This window comes from Lolium rigidum, chromosome 3 (genome assembly GCF_022539505.1).
Source record: "Lolium rigidum isolate FL_2022 chromosome 3, APGP_CSIRO_Lrig_0.1, whole genome shotgun sequence".
NCBI classification, from domain to species: domain Eukaryota; kingdom Viridiplantae; phylum Streptophyta; class Magnoliopsida; order Poales; family Poaceae; genus Lolium; species Lolium rigidum.
In genome coordinates, this window is record NC_061510.1 from 400,533,404 (window position 1) to 400,551,176 (window position 17,773).

Genomic DNA, 17,773 nt, shown 5'->3' on the forward strand with positions numbered 1-17,773 from the left:
CTGGTGATAACAGTTTTGTAATAGAGTAATACAGCCAACAGTTTTTTTGGAGTTTTGCCCTCCCACCAAAATACATAATACGGCCAGATGCCATCATACTGGTTCGTTTCTCATCTTCTCCTCACCCGGCTCCTTCCTGCTCCCCCGTCTCCTGCCTACCGCGTGAAAAACTCCCTCCTGCGCATGTGTGCTGCGCCACACCGACTTGGCCCTCCACCGTCGAAGCAGCCGCGCTGTCCCCCGCTTCGCGCGCAACTCGACGAACGAGCACGCGCTGCTAGAACTGCATCACGCGGCGTTGCGCCGGCCACGCAGTTAGCTACAGCCGGGCATCGCCCTCATGAGCTCCGGCGAACCCGCGCCAAGGATCCCCAAGCCAAGAACCGCACATTTGCCCCGGTCGCCCTGCTAGCTGTCGCAAGCTCCAGCATTCCGCCTTCGTACGGCACCACTTGCGCCCGTGGCTAGCTGTTGCACCAGGGTTGCCAACGCCGCGGCAAAGAGCAGATGTTTGCGGGTAAGGAAGAGAGGAGGGGCTCGTGGTGAGGGAGAATGCAGAGACGGGTCGATTTCGACAAATTTGACCTTTTTCAAAAGTTCAGCACGATTTGACCTCTTTTTGAAAAATATTCAAAATCTGGCCATTTTTAGTAGCGCCTTTTCCCAGGGCGCTACCCTCTTCTCCGTATCTAGATCTACAATACCAAGCTCAAACTATACATGGCAATATTGACAACAAAATCATAATCAAATACCATAACTCTAACTAGCAAAATAGGCCAATCTAGAGGGTAATAAAACTATCAAACTAAAACAAAATCCACAAGACCACACAAATTTCGAAATCTGTGAAGATCTAGGGTTTCATCAGTACTACCAAAAAAATTGGGTCTAATGAGACAAGATTTTCGAATAAATTTGGTGGGATCGAAAGAAAATACCTAAGAGAGGGATGGAGACCAAATCCCACGGAGAAATCTTCAGATCTGAGGGATTTGGGGAGGAATTTAAGAGGGAAGAGAGAGGGGGACGCGCCATGGTTTTTTCTTGTTCGGGTGTGAAGGGTAAGTGGTGGATGGACGGGACGGGGGCGGCCCACGCAACTTAACATATTTCAAAGGGTAGCGCCCTTGCGAGGGGAGCATTCCGCCATCTAACCGAACTTTGTTGGTCACGACCTGAATCATCTACTGAGTTGCTTTATAATTTTACAGATCACTCTTCGACAAAAAAAAATTGAATTCTAATTGTCCGGGTGCTATGTTTTGTGTTTGGTCCTGGTCTCACCTGACTGACAACTCAGACGTAAACCCATGATTTACTTTCGAGTGATTCTTTTGCTTAGTTGGCTGTATTTTGGAATTTTCTATTTAATCCTAGGATATTAATTGTGATCTATCATTTCAAAAGATTTTTGTACCAATATATTTCAGTTTTGGCATCGCACAATTATTATCTATATAGATTTGTTTATATCTTGTGATAATGTAAATCAATCATTGGTAATGCATAAGCATATTTTCACGGCAACATGCGGGCAAGTTTAAAGTAACTTTTAAGAGCATCTCCAGTCGCGTCCCTCAAAAAGCGTCCGGCACAAATGATTTGAGGGACGTTTGGGACCGCGCCGGACAAAAAGAGACAAAAAATCTGTAAAAAAAGAGTCCCTTTCCAGCCGCGTCCCTCAAACAGCGTCCGGATGCATGCATTTTAATAGAGGGGACCACCTCATGTGGGAAAAGTAGGTGAGAGAAAATATGGGGAAAGAGACTAGCATGTGGGGAAAGAGGCTGCATGCATGCATGTGGGCGCTCATTTTGTGTCCGGCGTCCCCGGTAGAGACTCCATCATGGAGTCTCTACAGGGGACGCCGGACACAAAATGAGGCGCTATTTAGCTTTGGGGGACGCGACTGGGACGCGATTTTCCCCATTTCTTGTCCGCCGTCCCCCAAACGCCGTTTGTGGGACGCGACTGGAGATGCTCTAAGCTCTCTTGTGAATTGTGATGAAGTAAATCAATCCTTCGTAATGCATAGCATGTTTTCACGGCAACATGCGGGCATGTTTAAAGTAACTTTTAAGCTCCTCATCCATGGCTTTTTAAATCATGTTCATCATGAATAGAAGAACACCAATATATTTCAGTTTTGGCATCGCACAATATATAGATTTGTTTATACCTTGTGATAAAGTAAATCAATCCTTCGTAATGCATAGCATATTTTCACGGCAACATGCGGGCATGTTTAAAGTAACTTTTAAGCTCCTCATCCATGTAAACAATTTTTTCGATGGCACAAGCAGGAGAAGTGTCATCCTGCAAGGCACTGGCACTTTTGCTAGTCTACAATAAAGGTGTAAACACATCAAGATCCTTGAATAGGCAGAAATAGAACATAGAATCACATGCAAAATATCCAAAGACACTCATAGCATAAGATTCGATAGCAGATCATGCGAATAAGTATATCAGGTATCAAACAACAAGGTGTCCAACGAGGGCAAAACAAAAACTTAGAAACTAGCACTTGGCAACGATCAGAAGAGCTCATCACTTCTTCTCCTCCTTCTCTGCCTCGGCAGCCTTCTTCAGACGGGCCCCAAGCTGGCGCTGGTTCATCCTCTCGACACGGAGCTTGCCGTAGGCCTTGAATGCCTTCATCTCCTCTGTCACCTTGACAACCTCCACAGAGCGCTTCTCGCCACGAGCAATGGGCATGTAGTCGCCCTGGACCTGGGTGGCGTTGGCAAGCTCCTCTGGGGTAGAATCACCAGCCTGAGACAAAGGAATGTGATCAGAAGGTGCAGCAACACAAAACAATATCACCAGAAGAAAAATACAGAGAAACAGAGTAAGAAAAACAGAAGGCATACCTTGACCTTGCGAGCACGCCTTGGGAAGATAACAAGCTTGGCCTTGTAGGTTTTCAGCCTCTGGACATTGGTCTGCAGACCCTCAAGTGACCTGTTCTTGCGGCGGTGGTCCACAGAGATGCCAATTGTGGGAGCCAGCTTCTTCGGGATGCCAGCAGCCTACAGTTGCAGCATAAACATGTCAGCAGAGATAAATGATATTGCAAAATACATGCACAACCATGGTTGTTCATCAACAGATAACCTCATTCCCAAGATACATATTTTAAAATCTAGCACCGTACATATTAAGCATTAGGCATCTTTCTCTCATAGAAAGGTAAGAACAATGCATAGCTAACAGCACAATTAGACAGTTTGTTACTATATGAAAATTTAATGGCATACAAACATACATAAGTCTGAAACAAGTAAAAGCCAATCAGCTCTGTCAGAAATGGACTAATAGGTGCATTTGATATTATCTTATTAAAGCAAGATAGCTTTTGAAAGTTGTACATGTACGCAGGCAATTCAAATGGAAAGGGAAATGAAGAAACGAATTATCACCTTGAGCTCCTCAAGAGTAAATCCCCTGCCAGCCCTGGCCTTCATGTTGTACTTGAGAGTCTGGCATTGCACAATGGGGCGAAGAGGTCCAGATGTTGGGCGTGGGAAGATCTTCACAGCCTTCTTTTGGCGAGCTGTTCACAAAACATGTTAAGAAGATGGTTCCTAATTGAATCAAAGTGGTAAACGACAAGTAAATCAGTGAACGCAACTAGTCAAACGCAGCAATAAATCAGACGCATTTTTATACAATCAGATGTAGGTCTAGTACCTATGGTTCATAAATGATTTGCCAGTAGTAAATAGATTAACTAAACCTGTCACCAGACAGAAGTTCTTTGGGAATCTAGAGCACTGTCTAATTCAAACGAACAGACCCGAACAACAAAACTTGTAACCAACTCGAACATCTACCATAATCGCAGGGAACTTCACTTCCTAGATCACAGATGTTGCCGACGTACAAGGCAGCTAAGATTCTTGCAAGACAAACAAACAAAAAAGAGACAGGATCTGGTGGGTTGCTCACCGATGCGGCGCCTCTGCTTGCGGGCCGGCTGGTTGAACCACGTCTTGACATGCCTCTGCCAGTCCTTCTTGACGTTGCCGCTGGAGATGACGTTGTTGTGCTTCACCATCTCGGCCTCCTCTCCTTCTTACCTGGAACCGCACACGAATCGATTCAATCAGACGACAGCAAGAACGCGATCCAAAACTAGAGAGGAGCACGGGCGGCTCAGAGCAAAGATGAAGAACCCGCGGCGAGTCGAATCGAAAGTGCGAGAAATTAAATCGACGGGATGGAGCGGGGTGGAAGAAGCGGGGAGGACGAACCTGGGGCGGCGGCGGCGCGGGAGAGGGCTAGGGTTTTGCGGGGAGTGAAGTGGCGGCGCGAGAGGTGGGAGACGATGAGGGACTTTATAGTGCTAGAATTGCTAGGGTTTTCATCCCTGCGGATGCGAGGCTGGTCCATTTGTCAGTTATCGGCCCATGGGCTTTGTTAAAAGAATGTGTGGGCTTGCGCCTTGCAGTTCCGTGGAAAAGAACGACTGGGCTTGTCAGTCTGGGTTCGGAAGAGCACGTAGACCGGCTTTCAGTTTTGCTTATTTACTGGTGCAAAGATCAAGCCATCGAGAGCAAGGTTTTCTTGCTCTTTTCCTTACCAGGGTACCGTAAGGGACTGGAAGGTTTTTAATGAGGCGGCTTGCTAGCTCAATATATTGTGTTTTCAAAAAAAAAAAAAAAACTAGGTTTTCTTGTCGCCCTCAAACAAACAAACAAATACTAAGTTTTCTTGTCAGCAGTACAGTATCACATGTATCCTGATATCACAATATCATGAAATTTTATTTAAAAAAACTATATATTCATAATATACCTAAAATAAACTTAAATTTAGCTTGTTATTTGAATTTTGAGCATGTTATATGTCTTTTATATTGTTTGATCATGTAAACGATGTAGTTTGAATTGCTAGGGTTTTCCTCCTTGCGAATGCGAGGCCGAGATTCTGGTCCATTTGGCACATGGGCTATAAGTGCGGGCTTTGGGGCTTCGTTAAAAGAATGTGTGGGCTTGCCCTTCTGTGGAAAAGAGCGACTGGGCTTGTGAGTCTGGGTTCGGAACATCACGTAGACAAGTCCAATTTACTATCCTCTCCCTCTCTCTCTCCTCCTACAATTCATCAGAGCTATACATCCCCTCAAAAAAATGAGAGGCTATACATAGCTATCAATGGAGTTTCTGCTAACGCTGGCGGATCCCAAGAGATGACCTTGTTTTTAAACGAAGCGGTTTTGCCCTGCTGCTCTATCTCCCAGGCGGCGGCGGCAGATCCCATCTTCACCGGTGTGAGAGTTGCGCCCCTCTCTCTCCGCTTGTCGCTCCGGCGGCAAGAGGGGAGGGGACCTCGTTCTTCCATTATGTAGCGAGGGCTTGTCTGTTGTGGTGCGTCGTTGGGGTGGTGGGAGCGGCACCCGGACAAATAAATCTGCCTCATCTCCACTCCCACACGGCGACGACCTTCACGGCGACGTCTCGGAGTTGTTGGCAAAGTGTGCTTGTCGATTTTTTGGGTCGCTAGCTTGGTCTTCTCGCCGTTCTTCAGATCTGACGAGATCTGTTTGTCGAAGTGTCGCCGACGTTTGTCGTTATCCACGATGGCATTGGGGGTCAGGGCGAGGTGGATGCTCTAGAGCAAGGATGTTGGTCAGGAGGTGGTGGATTTGATGTTCTTCCTTGACTTCGTTGAAGGGATACAGCGGATCTTGATCCAAGATAGCACGGGGACGTCCTCCCGTCAACATGCCACATCGACATGTGCCTCGCTGCTTGCAGAGAGCTTGTTCATCGACTCGCAAAGCCTCATTGGCGATGATGCTCTTTTGGATCTGGCAATGGTGGAGGCTCGGCGTCTCTTCCAACGCTCGTCTAGGCGGTGTTGGAGTTTGGCGGCGGCCGCTGGCTTCGGCGAGTGCAGGAAACCCTAGGGATAGTTTTGTATTTTTCTATCCTTTAGGATTTTTCTACAAAAATTTTTAGGACAACTGTTTTCTCCTGATCTATCTAGTAGCTTTCACGTTTGACTTTCTAAAAAAAAATAGGACGTAAGCTTTAGGATGGAGGTAGTAACTTGTTTTTCTATTAAGAGAATTTGGCTAGAGGAAAATTGAAGAAAAACGATCAGAGTCATTGTTCTAGTGTCACACGTGGCCAGAGCTCCATGAAATCCCAGATAACCGAACAGTTTTGGAAGAACTTAAACGGAGGCCCAGCTAGGCGTAACCCCTTATTTGCAAACACTCGGAATTCATATCTAAACTTATAAAAATTGAAAAAAAATAAGAGACAACTAATGAGTATAATACAATGTTGTAAAATCTCAATATAAATTACTTCATTTTCTAGACTACACAAAAGTAACAAAATGCAAAAAAATTATAGTGAACAGTGCACATTACAAGACTATAAAATTTATTAGATTATCAATTGCGCGTAACCTATAATACAAATTAGTTTGCATTGAGAATTTTTACACCATTATAGCATATACCATTCGCTACCTCTAGAATTTTGCTTCAATTTAAAAAAAAATTAAAATACAAATTTTAAATATTTGAAAATAAAGACGTACATGTAAAGGCCACACTCAACAGTTTTTCTGCTATTTGCGCTGGACTTTCTCCACTCACTCCTTGTTAGAAACACGCGCTTCGCTTGGGTTTCTGGAAAGTGGCAAATAAGAAAACGCAGGCCCATCAATACTATGGGCTTAATCTCTGTTTACAATACCGCCACACAAAAGGAAAAATAACGACGGGTACATCTCCGTCTTCGATGCCACCTCTGTCTCCGGTTACCATCTGATGTCTCAAGATTCGATCTACTCGCCTATATAGCTTGTTCTCCTTCCTTCTGATTCCCTCTAGAGATTGATGCGCTTTTCTTTCGACACTATCAACAATCCGTCGCCGTCTCCCTCTCCGTCAGGGCGATTCTTTCTTTTCCGGCCGGCGATCTTCCTCCTGGTAATCACTAATTAGATGAAGGCCTTTGAGGCAGTGTCTACGTCTACGTGCACCCCCGACATGGACCAAGTCACACATGTGTTCGATATCTTTGGTTACAGCAAGTACAGGGGTATGGGCAACGACAACAGCAGCCACATACGGTCCGGGATCTTTGCTGTTGGCGGCCACGATTGGGCCATCCGCTTCTACCCTGATGGCAGCGGCAAAGAATCCAAAGATTACATCTCCGTTTTCCTCCAGCTTTTGGGCGAGGCTGCTCAAGTCCTGGCGTCCTGCGACCTCAGGCTGGTCGACCAGCACACCGGATTATCGTCTTCTGTGCATAAAACCGGACCTAGGATTTTCAACTCCGATGATAGTTCCATCGCGTTTGCTCCACAGCATGCTCAGTTCAAAAGGCGAAGCGAGATCGAGAATTCCAGATACCTCAGGGATGATCGCCTCACGATTGAATGCATCGTCACCGTTGTTAAAAAGCCACATGTAACCCAAACCAGATCCTTCCCCAAGATCAGCATTCCGCAATCCGACATGGCTGATCACGTTGGCAGGCTTCTGGAAGGAAAGGATGGGTTTGATCTCAGCCTCAGCGTCGGAGGAGAGACTTTCCAAGGGCATAGGTTAGTTCTCGCCATGCGGTCGCCTGTGTTTAGAGCGGAGCTCTACGGGCCAATGAGGGAGGCGACGACGACGGGGCAACGCGTAACCATCCAAGACATGCAGCCTGCCGTTTTCAGGGCCATGCTCCACTACATCTACACTGATTCTTTACCCGCCAAAGATCTCGAGGGAGACGACAACACCGAGATGATCCGGTTGCTGCTGGTAGCTGCGGATAGGTACGCCATGGAGAGGCTCAAGCTGGTCTGCCAAAGCATCCTCTGCGAGGATCTGAACGAGGACACAGTGGCAACCACGCTGGCTTTAGCCGACCAACATAGCTGCGATGAGCTTAAGAGTGCTTGCCTTCAGTTTATCGAGATATCGATGCCATGGACGATGGACGCCGTAGTGGCATCCCAGGGCTTCCAGGATCTCATGGCGACTTGCCCATATCTCGCAGTGGAAGCACTTGAGAAGAGAAGAAAGTCCCTGGATAGCCATATATAGCCTCTCATGAGCGGCTGCAGTGGTAGACTTGCTACACTATATAAATTGCTTGTCAGCATTCTGCTACTAGTATAAATGTATCTAGAACTAAAATAAATCTAGATATATTTATATTAGTTGCAACTAATATGTATAGGAGGGAATAGGTTTAGTTCTCAAGTGATAGTATGGCATGAAAATCAACCCGTACAAAACTGAACCTATAGATATGTTTGGTTCAGTCTTGAATTTTGTATATATCACGCTTGTCTACAACTACTTCGGTATGACACTTGCCCTCACTCTTGTGCAGACCTTTCCTTCTTGTGTGCAACAACCTGTGTTGAACATCTAACACCCAGATGGTCCACATATTAACATGTTGTTTTTGTTAGAATACGTATACATAAATAGATAGACTAGGACTAGATTTTCTCCGTGTACATCTATAAATGTACGATGTACACCATGAGAATCACCATAGTAAACATGAAAGAAATTTTAGGGTTCTAATATTTTCTATAGTATTCCATGAGAACGAAATAGGATCAAAAGTAGGATTGCCATTCCCATCATCACCATGATATCCTCAGAATTCGACATCAGAAATAGGATTGTCGTTCCCATCATCACCATGATATCCTCAGAATTCGACATCAGAAATAGGATTGCCATTCCCATCATCACCATGATAGTGTGTTATCTTGAACAAATGAACTCCACCATTATATTAATATATATACTTCCTCCGTCTCAGTTACTAGTCTTTCCTGTATCCCTAAGTCGCCTAACCTATATAATTTAAAGTATATAATGCAAAATATATTATTAGAAAATAGAACATCTAAACTTTCTAATGATATAATTTTTATAACATATAACTAATGCTAACTTAATTAAATTTGAGACCTAGCGGTACGCGCACGCCTAATAAACTGTGAGAGTGGGAGTATTCACAGAGGAGGCATGCATAGGCTGATGGGCTAGTGCACGTCACATTGCTCCACGGATTTCTTCTTTCAAAAGGAGGAGGTGAGATCGAGAATTCTGCATACCTTATGGATAATCGCCTGACGATCGAATTCATCGTAGCTGAATCAAATCGTTTCGGAGGATCTACATGCCACCATCCGACATGGCCGAGCACGTTGGCAGGCTGCTGGAAGAAAAAGAGGGATTCGATGTCAGTTTCACTGTGGGTCTCCAAAAAAAAAGTTTCACTGTGGGAGGAGAGACTTTCAAAAGAGCATCAGTTCATTCTCGCTATGAGATCTCGGGTTTTCAGAGCGGAGCTCTAGGGCGCGTTTAGTAGCTTGGATGGACCTTGGCTCGCATCGGCCCAACAAATTTCGGCTCGTTTGGATACCTGCAGGCCTCTGCGTTTTTGCATGAACCAGGTCTCAAAGCACCATGGGACAGGCGCCGGAATGGCAGTTTCTCCGGGGCCAGGCCCGTTGCGGCCAGAAGGCTGCACGCGTGGGAAAGGGAGGCGGAAACGCCGCGTCTCTTCGGGAACATGCGCCATAATTAGCCTCACCGCTCCTCCCTCCTTCCTCTCACTCGTGACCGCACTCTCATCTCCCCCAAACTGTCACATCACCCGGCGGTTCCCCTCCCTCCGACCAATCCGCCGGACCGTCGCACGGAGGAGCACCGGTACCGGAGGAGGAGACGTTGGCGAGCAGCAGCGTGACATCAGCCGGAACCTGCTCCGCAGTCTTCATCGGCATCTCGAGTTCGCCCGCGACCTCGAGCTCGTCCTCGGCCGGAACAATGGCGGTAACGACCTCTCCTACTCACCTTCGTACTCGTTCTACCAGAACATGCCATTGTCGGGCATTTGGGATAGAGTTCGGATTGATGTTTGCAACGTGTTCCTCGCCATTGCTTGCTGTTCTTGTCCAGTTCTTGTTGTTCACAGTCTCGATTTGCTTATATGTTACTTTAATCTTCAATCACGGTAGATCCTTCATAGACCGGGCTTTGGATTAGTGAAACTGCCAGATTTTACTGTGCATCCATAGAGGGAAAGGTTTTTTTTGTTCGGGTTTAGCATGTTGTGATTGTTGTGCGAAAGATTAAGCTGAGTCGCACTAGTTTGTTCAGACGCAAGAGGAGTGGGAGGACTTGAAGAACGAAGTTGCTATGCTCAAGAATCTGCAGAACACAAGCACAAGTGATGAGGGCTAAGAAACGGGAATGGGAGGAAGAAAAAAAAGGCTTTGAAGGCTGAGAAGAGAAAGCTAGAGTATGACATATACGATATGCTTCAAGTGAACTTTGCAATCAAGGACAAGCAAAAGAGGATCATGGCTACTTGTGACGAGTGATGAATGTGTTCTAGATGTACCGTAGGAGAATTTGTAATGTGGCCTAAGTAGAATTTGTAATATACCCTAAGTACCACTCGTAATGTAATCAATTTGAACTGTTACTTGTGTTGTTTCTTGATTGAACTAGGTCAATGATTATAACTTGGGATCATAGTATGAGGAGATGATTGATCAGAACTTATGGCATGACTTAACATGACCATGACATTGGTTCTGGTCAAACATCTGCACCATATGTCCTCATTGTATGAGGCCTCTGATATCCTGCTTTGCATGTTTCTGCTTCTTTGGTTCTGCATTGGCCAATGATTCAACTATGGCACACAACGGAAGGCAGGGTGCTGCCCTCAGACTTAGACATGTGTGCCATATTACTGGCACACTAAACTTAGTTTGCGTACAATCCCTTTGCCTGCCGTGTGATCCTACATATGAGGCCTCGTTTTGGTTTGTCTAGTGCATTGGCCAATGCTTCAAGAATGGCACAATGAAAGGCAAGGTGCTGCCTTCAAACTTAGTCGTGTGTGCCATATTTGTTGCACACAAGACTTAGTTTGGGGACAGTCCCTCTGACTGCCATGTGACCAAATGTATGAGGCCTCATTTGCGTTAGCCAATGATTCAACAAAGGCACAATGAAAGGCTAGGTGGTGGCCTCAAACTTAGTCATGTGTGCCATAGTCGTTGCACACTACACTTAGTTTGTGGTCACTCCCTATGCCTGTCGTGTGAGCAAATATATGAGGCCTTACTAATCTAATCAATGTCCGTTTTCATCTAAACTACTTGTGAGCAGGCACACCTCTAATGACATGTGTTCTTCTGGCAGACTGAGAAGATCATGCTTGGGTCACCTGCTAAGGTTCTCGGCGAGGGACCGACGAAGAAGCGTCGTGGAAGGCCGGCTAAGCTCAACCACTTCCACGAGGAGGCAGAGTTGGACCAATTCCTTTGCATCATCTTCAAGCCCACCTTCGGCGGCTCATGATCCCTAAAGCTTTCGTCAAGTGGTTCGGAGAAATTCCTTCCAACATCATCGTCACCACCAACACCGGATGCAACTGGAGGATGACTACGAGGAGAAAAGACAATGACGCATTCATCGACCAGGGATGGACGGCCTTCGCCATCGCCCATCAGCTCAAGGTAGGCCAGTTCCTCACCTTCAGGAAGGTGTCCTCCTTGGAGTATAGTGTGGACATCTTCAACCACACCTGCACTGAGGTGGTGAGCAGGTGCCCGTACAATGGCGATGACACAAGGTGTATCGTCTCCGAGCATCATGTATGAAGATAACATGGTACCATGTCGTGTCTACTTCCTGTTCGTGTCTAGTGTGTTGAACTATGATCATATCTGCCATGTCCAGAACTATGATCGTGTTTGCAAAATGGTGTGTCATGAACTTGTGTCGTCTATGATCACTGTTAAGTTCTCTGTCATCTATGATTGTGTTCTTGCTTGTGTTGTTGATCGCTGGTAACCTCACCACTAAAGGGAAGAGGTAAGCAAAACCGGATTATGGGTTGCAACCAAACAGTACTGGCGCCGTTCTGGGATGCTACAAGGCCTAAAACCGACCTACCAAACGGGCAGAGCCCAAATCTCCATGGGGCCGAAAAATCTCTGTGCAGGTGTTGGCGTCAGAAACCCACCGGCGGGCAGTGACTGGCCAACACCGTAGAGCCGGGAACAACTAGGGCTGCGGCTGGCCCCAGTCCCTCAGAGCGACGGCCCGCAAAGCCTCCTGGTCGCGCGCCGATGCAAATTGCAAGGGCGTGCCACCTGACCTATACCTGGTCAGGAAGGTGTGGATGATGCCTCGCTTAGTTTCCTGCAGGGCGCACACGTACACGTTAAATACGAGCCTCGATCGGCTCTCAGGTTATCCTGTGAATCGGCTCATGGAGCCGATCCACCCATGATTCGTCCAAGGTGGCCGAATATATGGTGGTCCTGCTTGATCAAGATAAAGCATATGAGATCCACGACGATGCGGGGTTTTCACCGCATAATCGGATCATCCTACTCACGATTGGGCCTCGCGCTCGCGCACGGTGACCGTAAGACAGCCCTAGACAAGGCCTAAAAACCAACACGAGGTTGATCCTCGGAACATCTGTCTAGGGCCAGCAAACTACACCCTACACGCCGCTGGATCCTCCAACCCTTTGTAAGGCCTAACTATTGCAGATATTAAACTAATCCCTGATGAATCAAGGAGCAATCGTAACGGATCAGATCTACTAGATCACGATCAAGCGGGGTGCCGCCCCTGCACCCATGATGAGGCACAAGGACGGCTAGATGCGCAAGGGTTGCACTACGACAGCATATGATGCTAAGAATAATGCTAACCCTAACACATCTATGATAACTACGTTGCTCGCCATCAAAAAGGCTTCAGTACGAGCAACGCATGAACAACGTGGGCGGGCTCGTCTTTGCCTAGATCGCAAGATGCGATCTAGGCAGCATGGTGCTTACCGGAGAAACCCTTGAGACGAAGGGGTTGGCGATGCGCCGAGATTGGTTTGTGTTGAACGTTGGTTGTTGTCTATTCCATAAACCCTAGATACATATTTATAGTCCAGGGGACTTTCTAATGTGGGTGTGCACCAAACCGTGCACGGGTAAAACTCTAACTTCTAAACTAAGATGCGATCTAATATGTTACAGATACATGGGCAGTTTAGCCCAACTTGGTAAACAAGGCCGATTCACGTATTTTCTTCCATGCATAATCTTCACGTCCATCTTGATCGCGGCCCACCTCTGACTCGGTCAAATTCTGGTGATAACACATGCCCCCCTGGTTTTGGAAATGACATTTCCAAAATCATTACGCTTCTCTTTCGTAGGGTCATGTCGTGGCAGAGCAGAACCGTCGCAGAGTCCTTCATCATGATTACTTGCCTTTTCAATTTCTCCGCACGGTTTGACAGTCTTGGCACTACTTCCTCGGAAACTGCTGTGGCATTGAATTTCCACTATATCCCCTTTTATTTAACTGCCACGAACAGTTCTCCTCTGCATCTCCTTCGCATTAGCATCCCAAAAAACCCTCCTGCATCAAAATGTCTTCTTCTTCCTCTGCTCCATCGGATCTTTCCAGCCAGTCCTCCACATCCCGCGAGCCGACGCCGGAGTACGACTCGGCAGAAGTCCACGCGGCCAACATCCGCCGCGCCATTGCGGCCGGGGACGAGTCAGACCATGACTTCTCCATCTGGCCCGAGGACGACCAGTCTTCGACGGACGGGGAAAGCGACCTCCGCTTTCTCGCCAACGGGGAACCGGAGGAGGAGAGCGATGACGATCGCTTCTCCTGGGATGACTTCACCTCCTCCGAGGGGGTGGAGGAGGAGGAAGAGGAGGAGGACGACGACGACAGCTCCTCCGACGAGCCACCGGCCAAGCGGTTCTGCCCTTGGCCGGGCAACCTGAGCGACTTCGACAGTGACGAAGACGACGCTGACGAAGAAGATGAAGACAACGAGGGCCCGGTCGGTGGCCATTGGAGCGACGATGAACCCGCCGGGAGCAGCGCCGACGGCAGCGACTACGGCGACGATGAGGGCGGTGATGGCCCGTAGATAGGACTTCTAGAATAGGGCCAGTAGTAGTAGATGGGGCAATGTATCCCCTAGTATTTCCTTTTGAGAGTAATTGGCTCTTTATGTAAGAAATCTTGCCTATTAATGAAGAACTTTTCCTCAATTTGATTTTGCCGATTTCCTTTGAGTTTAATTGAGCCAATTCCCTCTTCTACTGACCTTGCCGATTCGTCCCCTTTGCCAATGCGTAATGAGCCGATAGCACCGCATCGGTCCTCTAAAATCGCCCTTCCCTTCTTCAAGCGATGATTTTCTAAATCGGCGAGAAAATGCGGGATCTTCGGGAAAACCTTTGAACTTTTCTAACCAAACCCAATAATCCTCTTCAATACTCATCATTTGTGAAGAAGGTTGCAACGAAGGATCAGCCGATGGTATCCCAATCGGCTCTTTAAACAGAGCAACATAGAACATCCACCAGGCCTGCTGCCCCCCGAGTCTTGACCAAGGCAAAAACGGAGACGAGGACGCGTAACTTAGCTGAATTAACACGGGCTTGATCATGCGGAGCCGGCCGATTTGCACATAAATCGGCTTTCGGAGAGCCTTCAAGGTGGGTTGCCCCAGAGCTTCTTCAGTCCGCTCCTAGCGCCCTGCTGGTCAGATCGGCTCCTTTCCTTTGGCGGATCTAATGCGATCCATCCTCGACCTGATCTGCACGTCCAGGCTGCTCTTGAAGAGAGGATCCGGGCCCTTAAATTACTCCATTGAGGAGTTCTTCCATTAAAATCCCCCTTCGTGCTTCATTGATCCTCTGATCGTAACAGTTATTCCTCTGGAGTCGATGGCCGCGCATCGGCTACTTCTCAATTCTAAAGTCGATGCCCTTGCATCGGCTGTAAAATGTTTAAAAATTTTAGGCCGATTTGTGTATCGGCCCCCATACTTAGTATTATCCATCTAGGTGCCCCCCCCCGAGCCGATTCTGTCAAGAGAATTGATGGTATCGGCTCGTCAGGCAGTCCCTGTTGGGTCAAACATTGATCCCAGGCAGAATGGATGGTGAGGATAATTTTGGCCGATCGCTGGAATCGGCCTCCACGTTGCTTGCTCGGTGAAGGTTTTGTAATATTCCTTCACAGTTTCGGAGGGCCGATCGCAAGGATCAGCCTTGCCACGTTGCTTATTGACGTAGTTTTGCTACTCGCCCAGGCCGGTAGACAAAACCAGCCCAATCTCCGACTTTATCACGTTGGTGCGTTCTTGTCGTCCACCTCGAGTGCATCGTGTAATCGTGGAGCCCTACACTTCGCCGGACGAACGAGCACCACGTTTGTGCCAGCCGATGTTTCATCATCGGCTTTCCTTTGCTTGGGCGCCACTCTTTTCTTTGCGGCAGTCCCTCTTCATCCGGGGTCCTCTGGACTTTCGCAGCCAAATCAGGTCGTGCCTTCCTCGGCGTATGCAAGTATAACCTTTCGGCTTCCTCCGGGCTAGCGCAATCGCTGAACCACTGCGCTTTTGTGAATGGCTGAGACCATCGGGGCACCACCTTGGACGGTGGTACTGTCTTCTTCGTCTTCCCCCTCGTCTTCCGAATCCTCGAGATCTTCCAACCGAGGGATCTCAGCACGTCCGTTTTGTGGTGGGAGAGGCCCTAGGCGCTCGAACACGGACACGTTGGCTGCCTCCTTCTTTTCTGGTTGCATTCGGGCGGTTGCCGATTGTTGGCAATCGGCTCATTCCTGAATCCCAGCAGTGTCTGAAGAAGGGGCAGTCCCAGTGCCTGGCGTTGTCATCTTGCTCCCTTAGCTTTTCCGTGGCACGGCGCTCGTGCTCCTCCTCATTGTGATCGTGCCGACGATATCTTCTGGCTCCTCTAGCCAGATGATCTCTCTCATCATCGTCGCCGTGTCGCCGGCGTTGGTCGTACTGACTCACATACTTGTTGAGGAGGTGATCAGAGAGGGGTCGTTGATATCTTATGTTCTTCACTTCCCCCTCCGTGACGTAGCGCTTGCCATCTTGACGGAGTCGATCGCATGGAGCGGCCCCCTCTCGTGTCCTTGCTGCGAGAGCAGCTGCTCTCATCTCCATCTTTGCCGAGTGGTTCCCGGGTCCTACCATGTTGATGCTTGAGCGAGGGACTGTGCGGCAACCCTCGGGGAAGGTGACTTCCACCATGTTAACGGCGGGAAGGGTTGGGTGTCGACCTTCATAGCGTCTTGGTTGAAAATTAGACGCCCCTTCTCTATCGCCGCTTGGATGTGCGACGCCACACCCTGCCGGTCGTTGGTGGCATGGGAGAGCGAGTTGTGCCATTTGCGGTATGGCTTTCCGTTCGGCTCTTGCGCCAGTGGGGAACTTGAGACCTTCGGGGATCGTCAGCTTGTTTCTCCTTGAGCAGGAGGTCGAAGATTTGCTCCGTCTTGGTCACGTCAAAATCAAATCCCCTGGGCGGCCCTGGTGGCTTTACCCATTTGCAGGACACGGGGGTTCCTCCCCGAGTCCACTCAGCCACTGCTACTTCTTGGTCTCCCATAGCGCCTTCATCTTCGCCTGCGTCAACCATGGTAACCACGCGCTTGAATTTGTCCTGGTAGACATCACGGGTGGCGCTGTTCATACGGCGGCAGCCTACGCACCATGTGTGCTAATGAAGGGTAGTCCGCTTGGGCGGCCACGTCCTTGATCGATGATGACGGACCCACCACCGCCAACTCGGTCGCTTCTTTTTCGCTTACGTGAACCGAATAGCATCGGTTCCTAACGGTCCTGAAGCGCTGGATGTATTCCGACACTTGTTTCCCCGCGCTTACGTCGTACTTGTGCCAAATCGGCAATGCCGGCCTCGGAAGCCTCCGAGTGATATTGCTCATGGAACCGTTCTTCCAGCTGCTTCCAAGTACTGGACTGAGTTCGGTGGCGGCGACGTGTACCAACCGAAAGCCGATCCTGTGAGGGACTGTGAGAAGTACCTCACGCGCAGCTCGTCCGACGCGAGATCATGCCCAGTTGCGCCAAATATCGGCTCACATGTTCGATGGAGCTGGAACCATCGATCCGGCTGAACTTTGTGAAGTCGGGAGCCGATATTTGGGTGGTAGCGGGATCAATTCGTACTCGTTGGGGTACGGCTTGGTATAGCCGATCGTCTTCCTCTTCGGCATCATGCCGAACTGATCTTTCGGGATCGTACAAATCTGATCCGCGGTGATGGCTGCAGGTGCCGAACCACGAAGATTCGGCCGGAGTGGCGTACTTTACCAGCCATGCTTGTTTTTCCGGTTACGAGCCAAGCTGCAGGAGCTGGGCTCGCGGAGTTTTGTCGGGGTGGCGTATTTAGCTAGCCACGTTTGCTTCTCGGGGTGCTGCCTCCGATGTTCCTCCTGTTGTTCCGAAGTCCCCGCTGTTGCAACCTGGTTCGAGGGTGCCCGAGTCGCTGCGGTCGGCACGTATGCGCATGCGTATCCGTGCGGGATCTCCTTGGGTGCGTCATGTAGGAATTGGTAGTCACGGGGTCACCACCAATCTTGTAGACGACGTAGGCCGATGAGTTCGGCGCCTCGGGCGCTGCCAACGCGAACGGCGGCGGCGGACGGGGCTGGAGTAGCAATTCTCCTTGGTGAGTCCCTAGGGCTGGTCACGACGGAGAGTGCTGATGGCTCATGATTTCTGGATCACGCGAAGAGCGACGCGCTCCAACGTGTTCACCGGGCTCTCGCAGTGGCGGTGCAGCGAATGAGCCACCATGAAGTTGACCTCTGACGCGGCGACCTGGTGCGTTCTTCGACGGGGTGGATAGATCCACTCCATCAAGGGCGCCTTCGGGTGAGAAC

The 17,773-nt window shown here is 48.8% G+C and overlaps 2 protein-coding genes across 2 annotated transcripts; one reads left to right on the forward strand and one right to left on the reverse strand.

The window, feature by feature from the left end:
• Positions 1-2,409: 2,409 nt before the first annotated feature.
• On the reverse strand, positions 2,410-4,357 carry LOC124704614 (60S ribosomal protein L13-1-like). Its single transcript, XM_047236886.1, has 5 exons — positions 4,260-4,357; positions 3,955-4,085; positions 3,426-3,559; positions 2,877-3,035; positions 2,410-2,778 (listed from the first exon to the last, which is right to left on the reverse strand). The coding sequence occupies exons 2-5, from the start codon at positions 4,061-4,063 to the stop codon at positions 2,554-2,556; spliced, it is 627 nt and encodes a 208-aa protein (XP_047092842.1). The 5' UTR covers positions 4,064-4,085; positions 4,260-4,357; the 3' UTR covers positions 2,410-2,553.
• A 2,610-nt stretch (positions 4,358-6,967) lies between these two features.
• On the forward strand, positions 6,968-8,065 carry LOC124697762 (BTB/POZ and MATH domain-containing protein 1-like). Its single transcript, XM_047230307.1, has one exon. The coding sequence runs from the start codon at positions 6,968-6,970 to the stop codon at positions 8,063-8,065; it is 1,098 nt and encodes a 365-aa protein (XP_047086263.1).
• Positions 8,066-17,773: the final 9,708 nt, after the last annotated feature.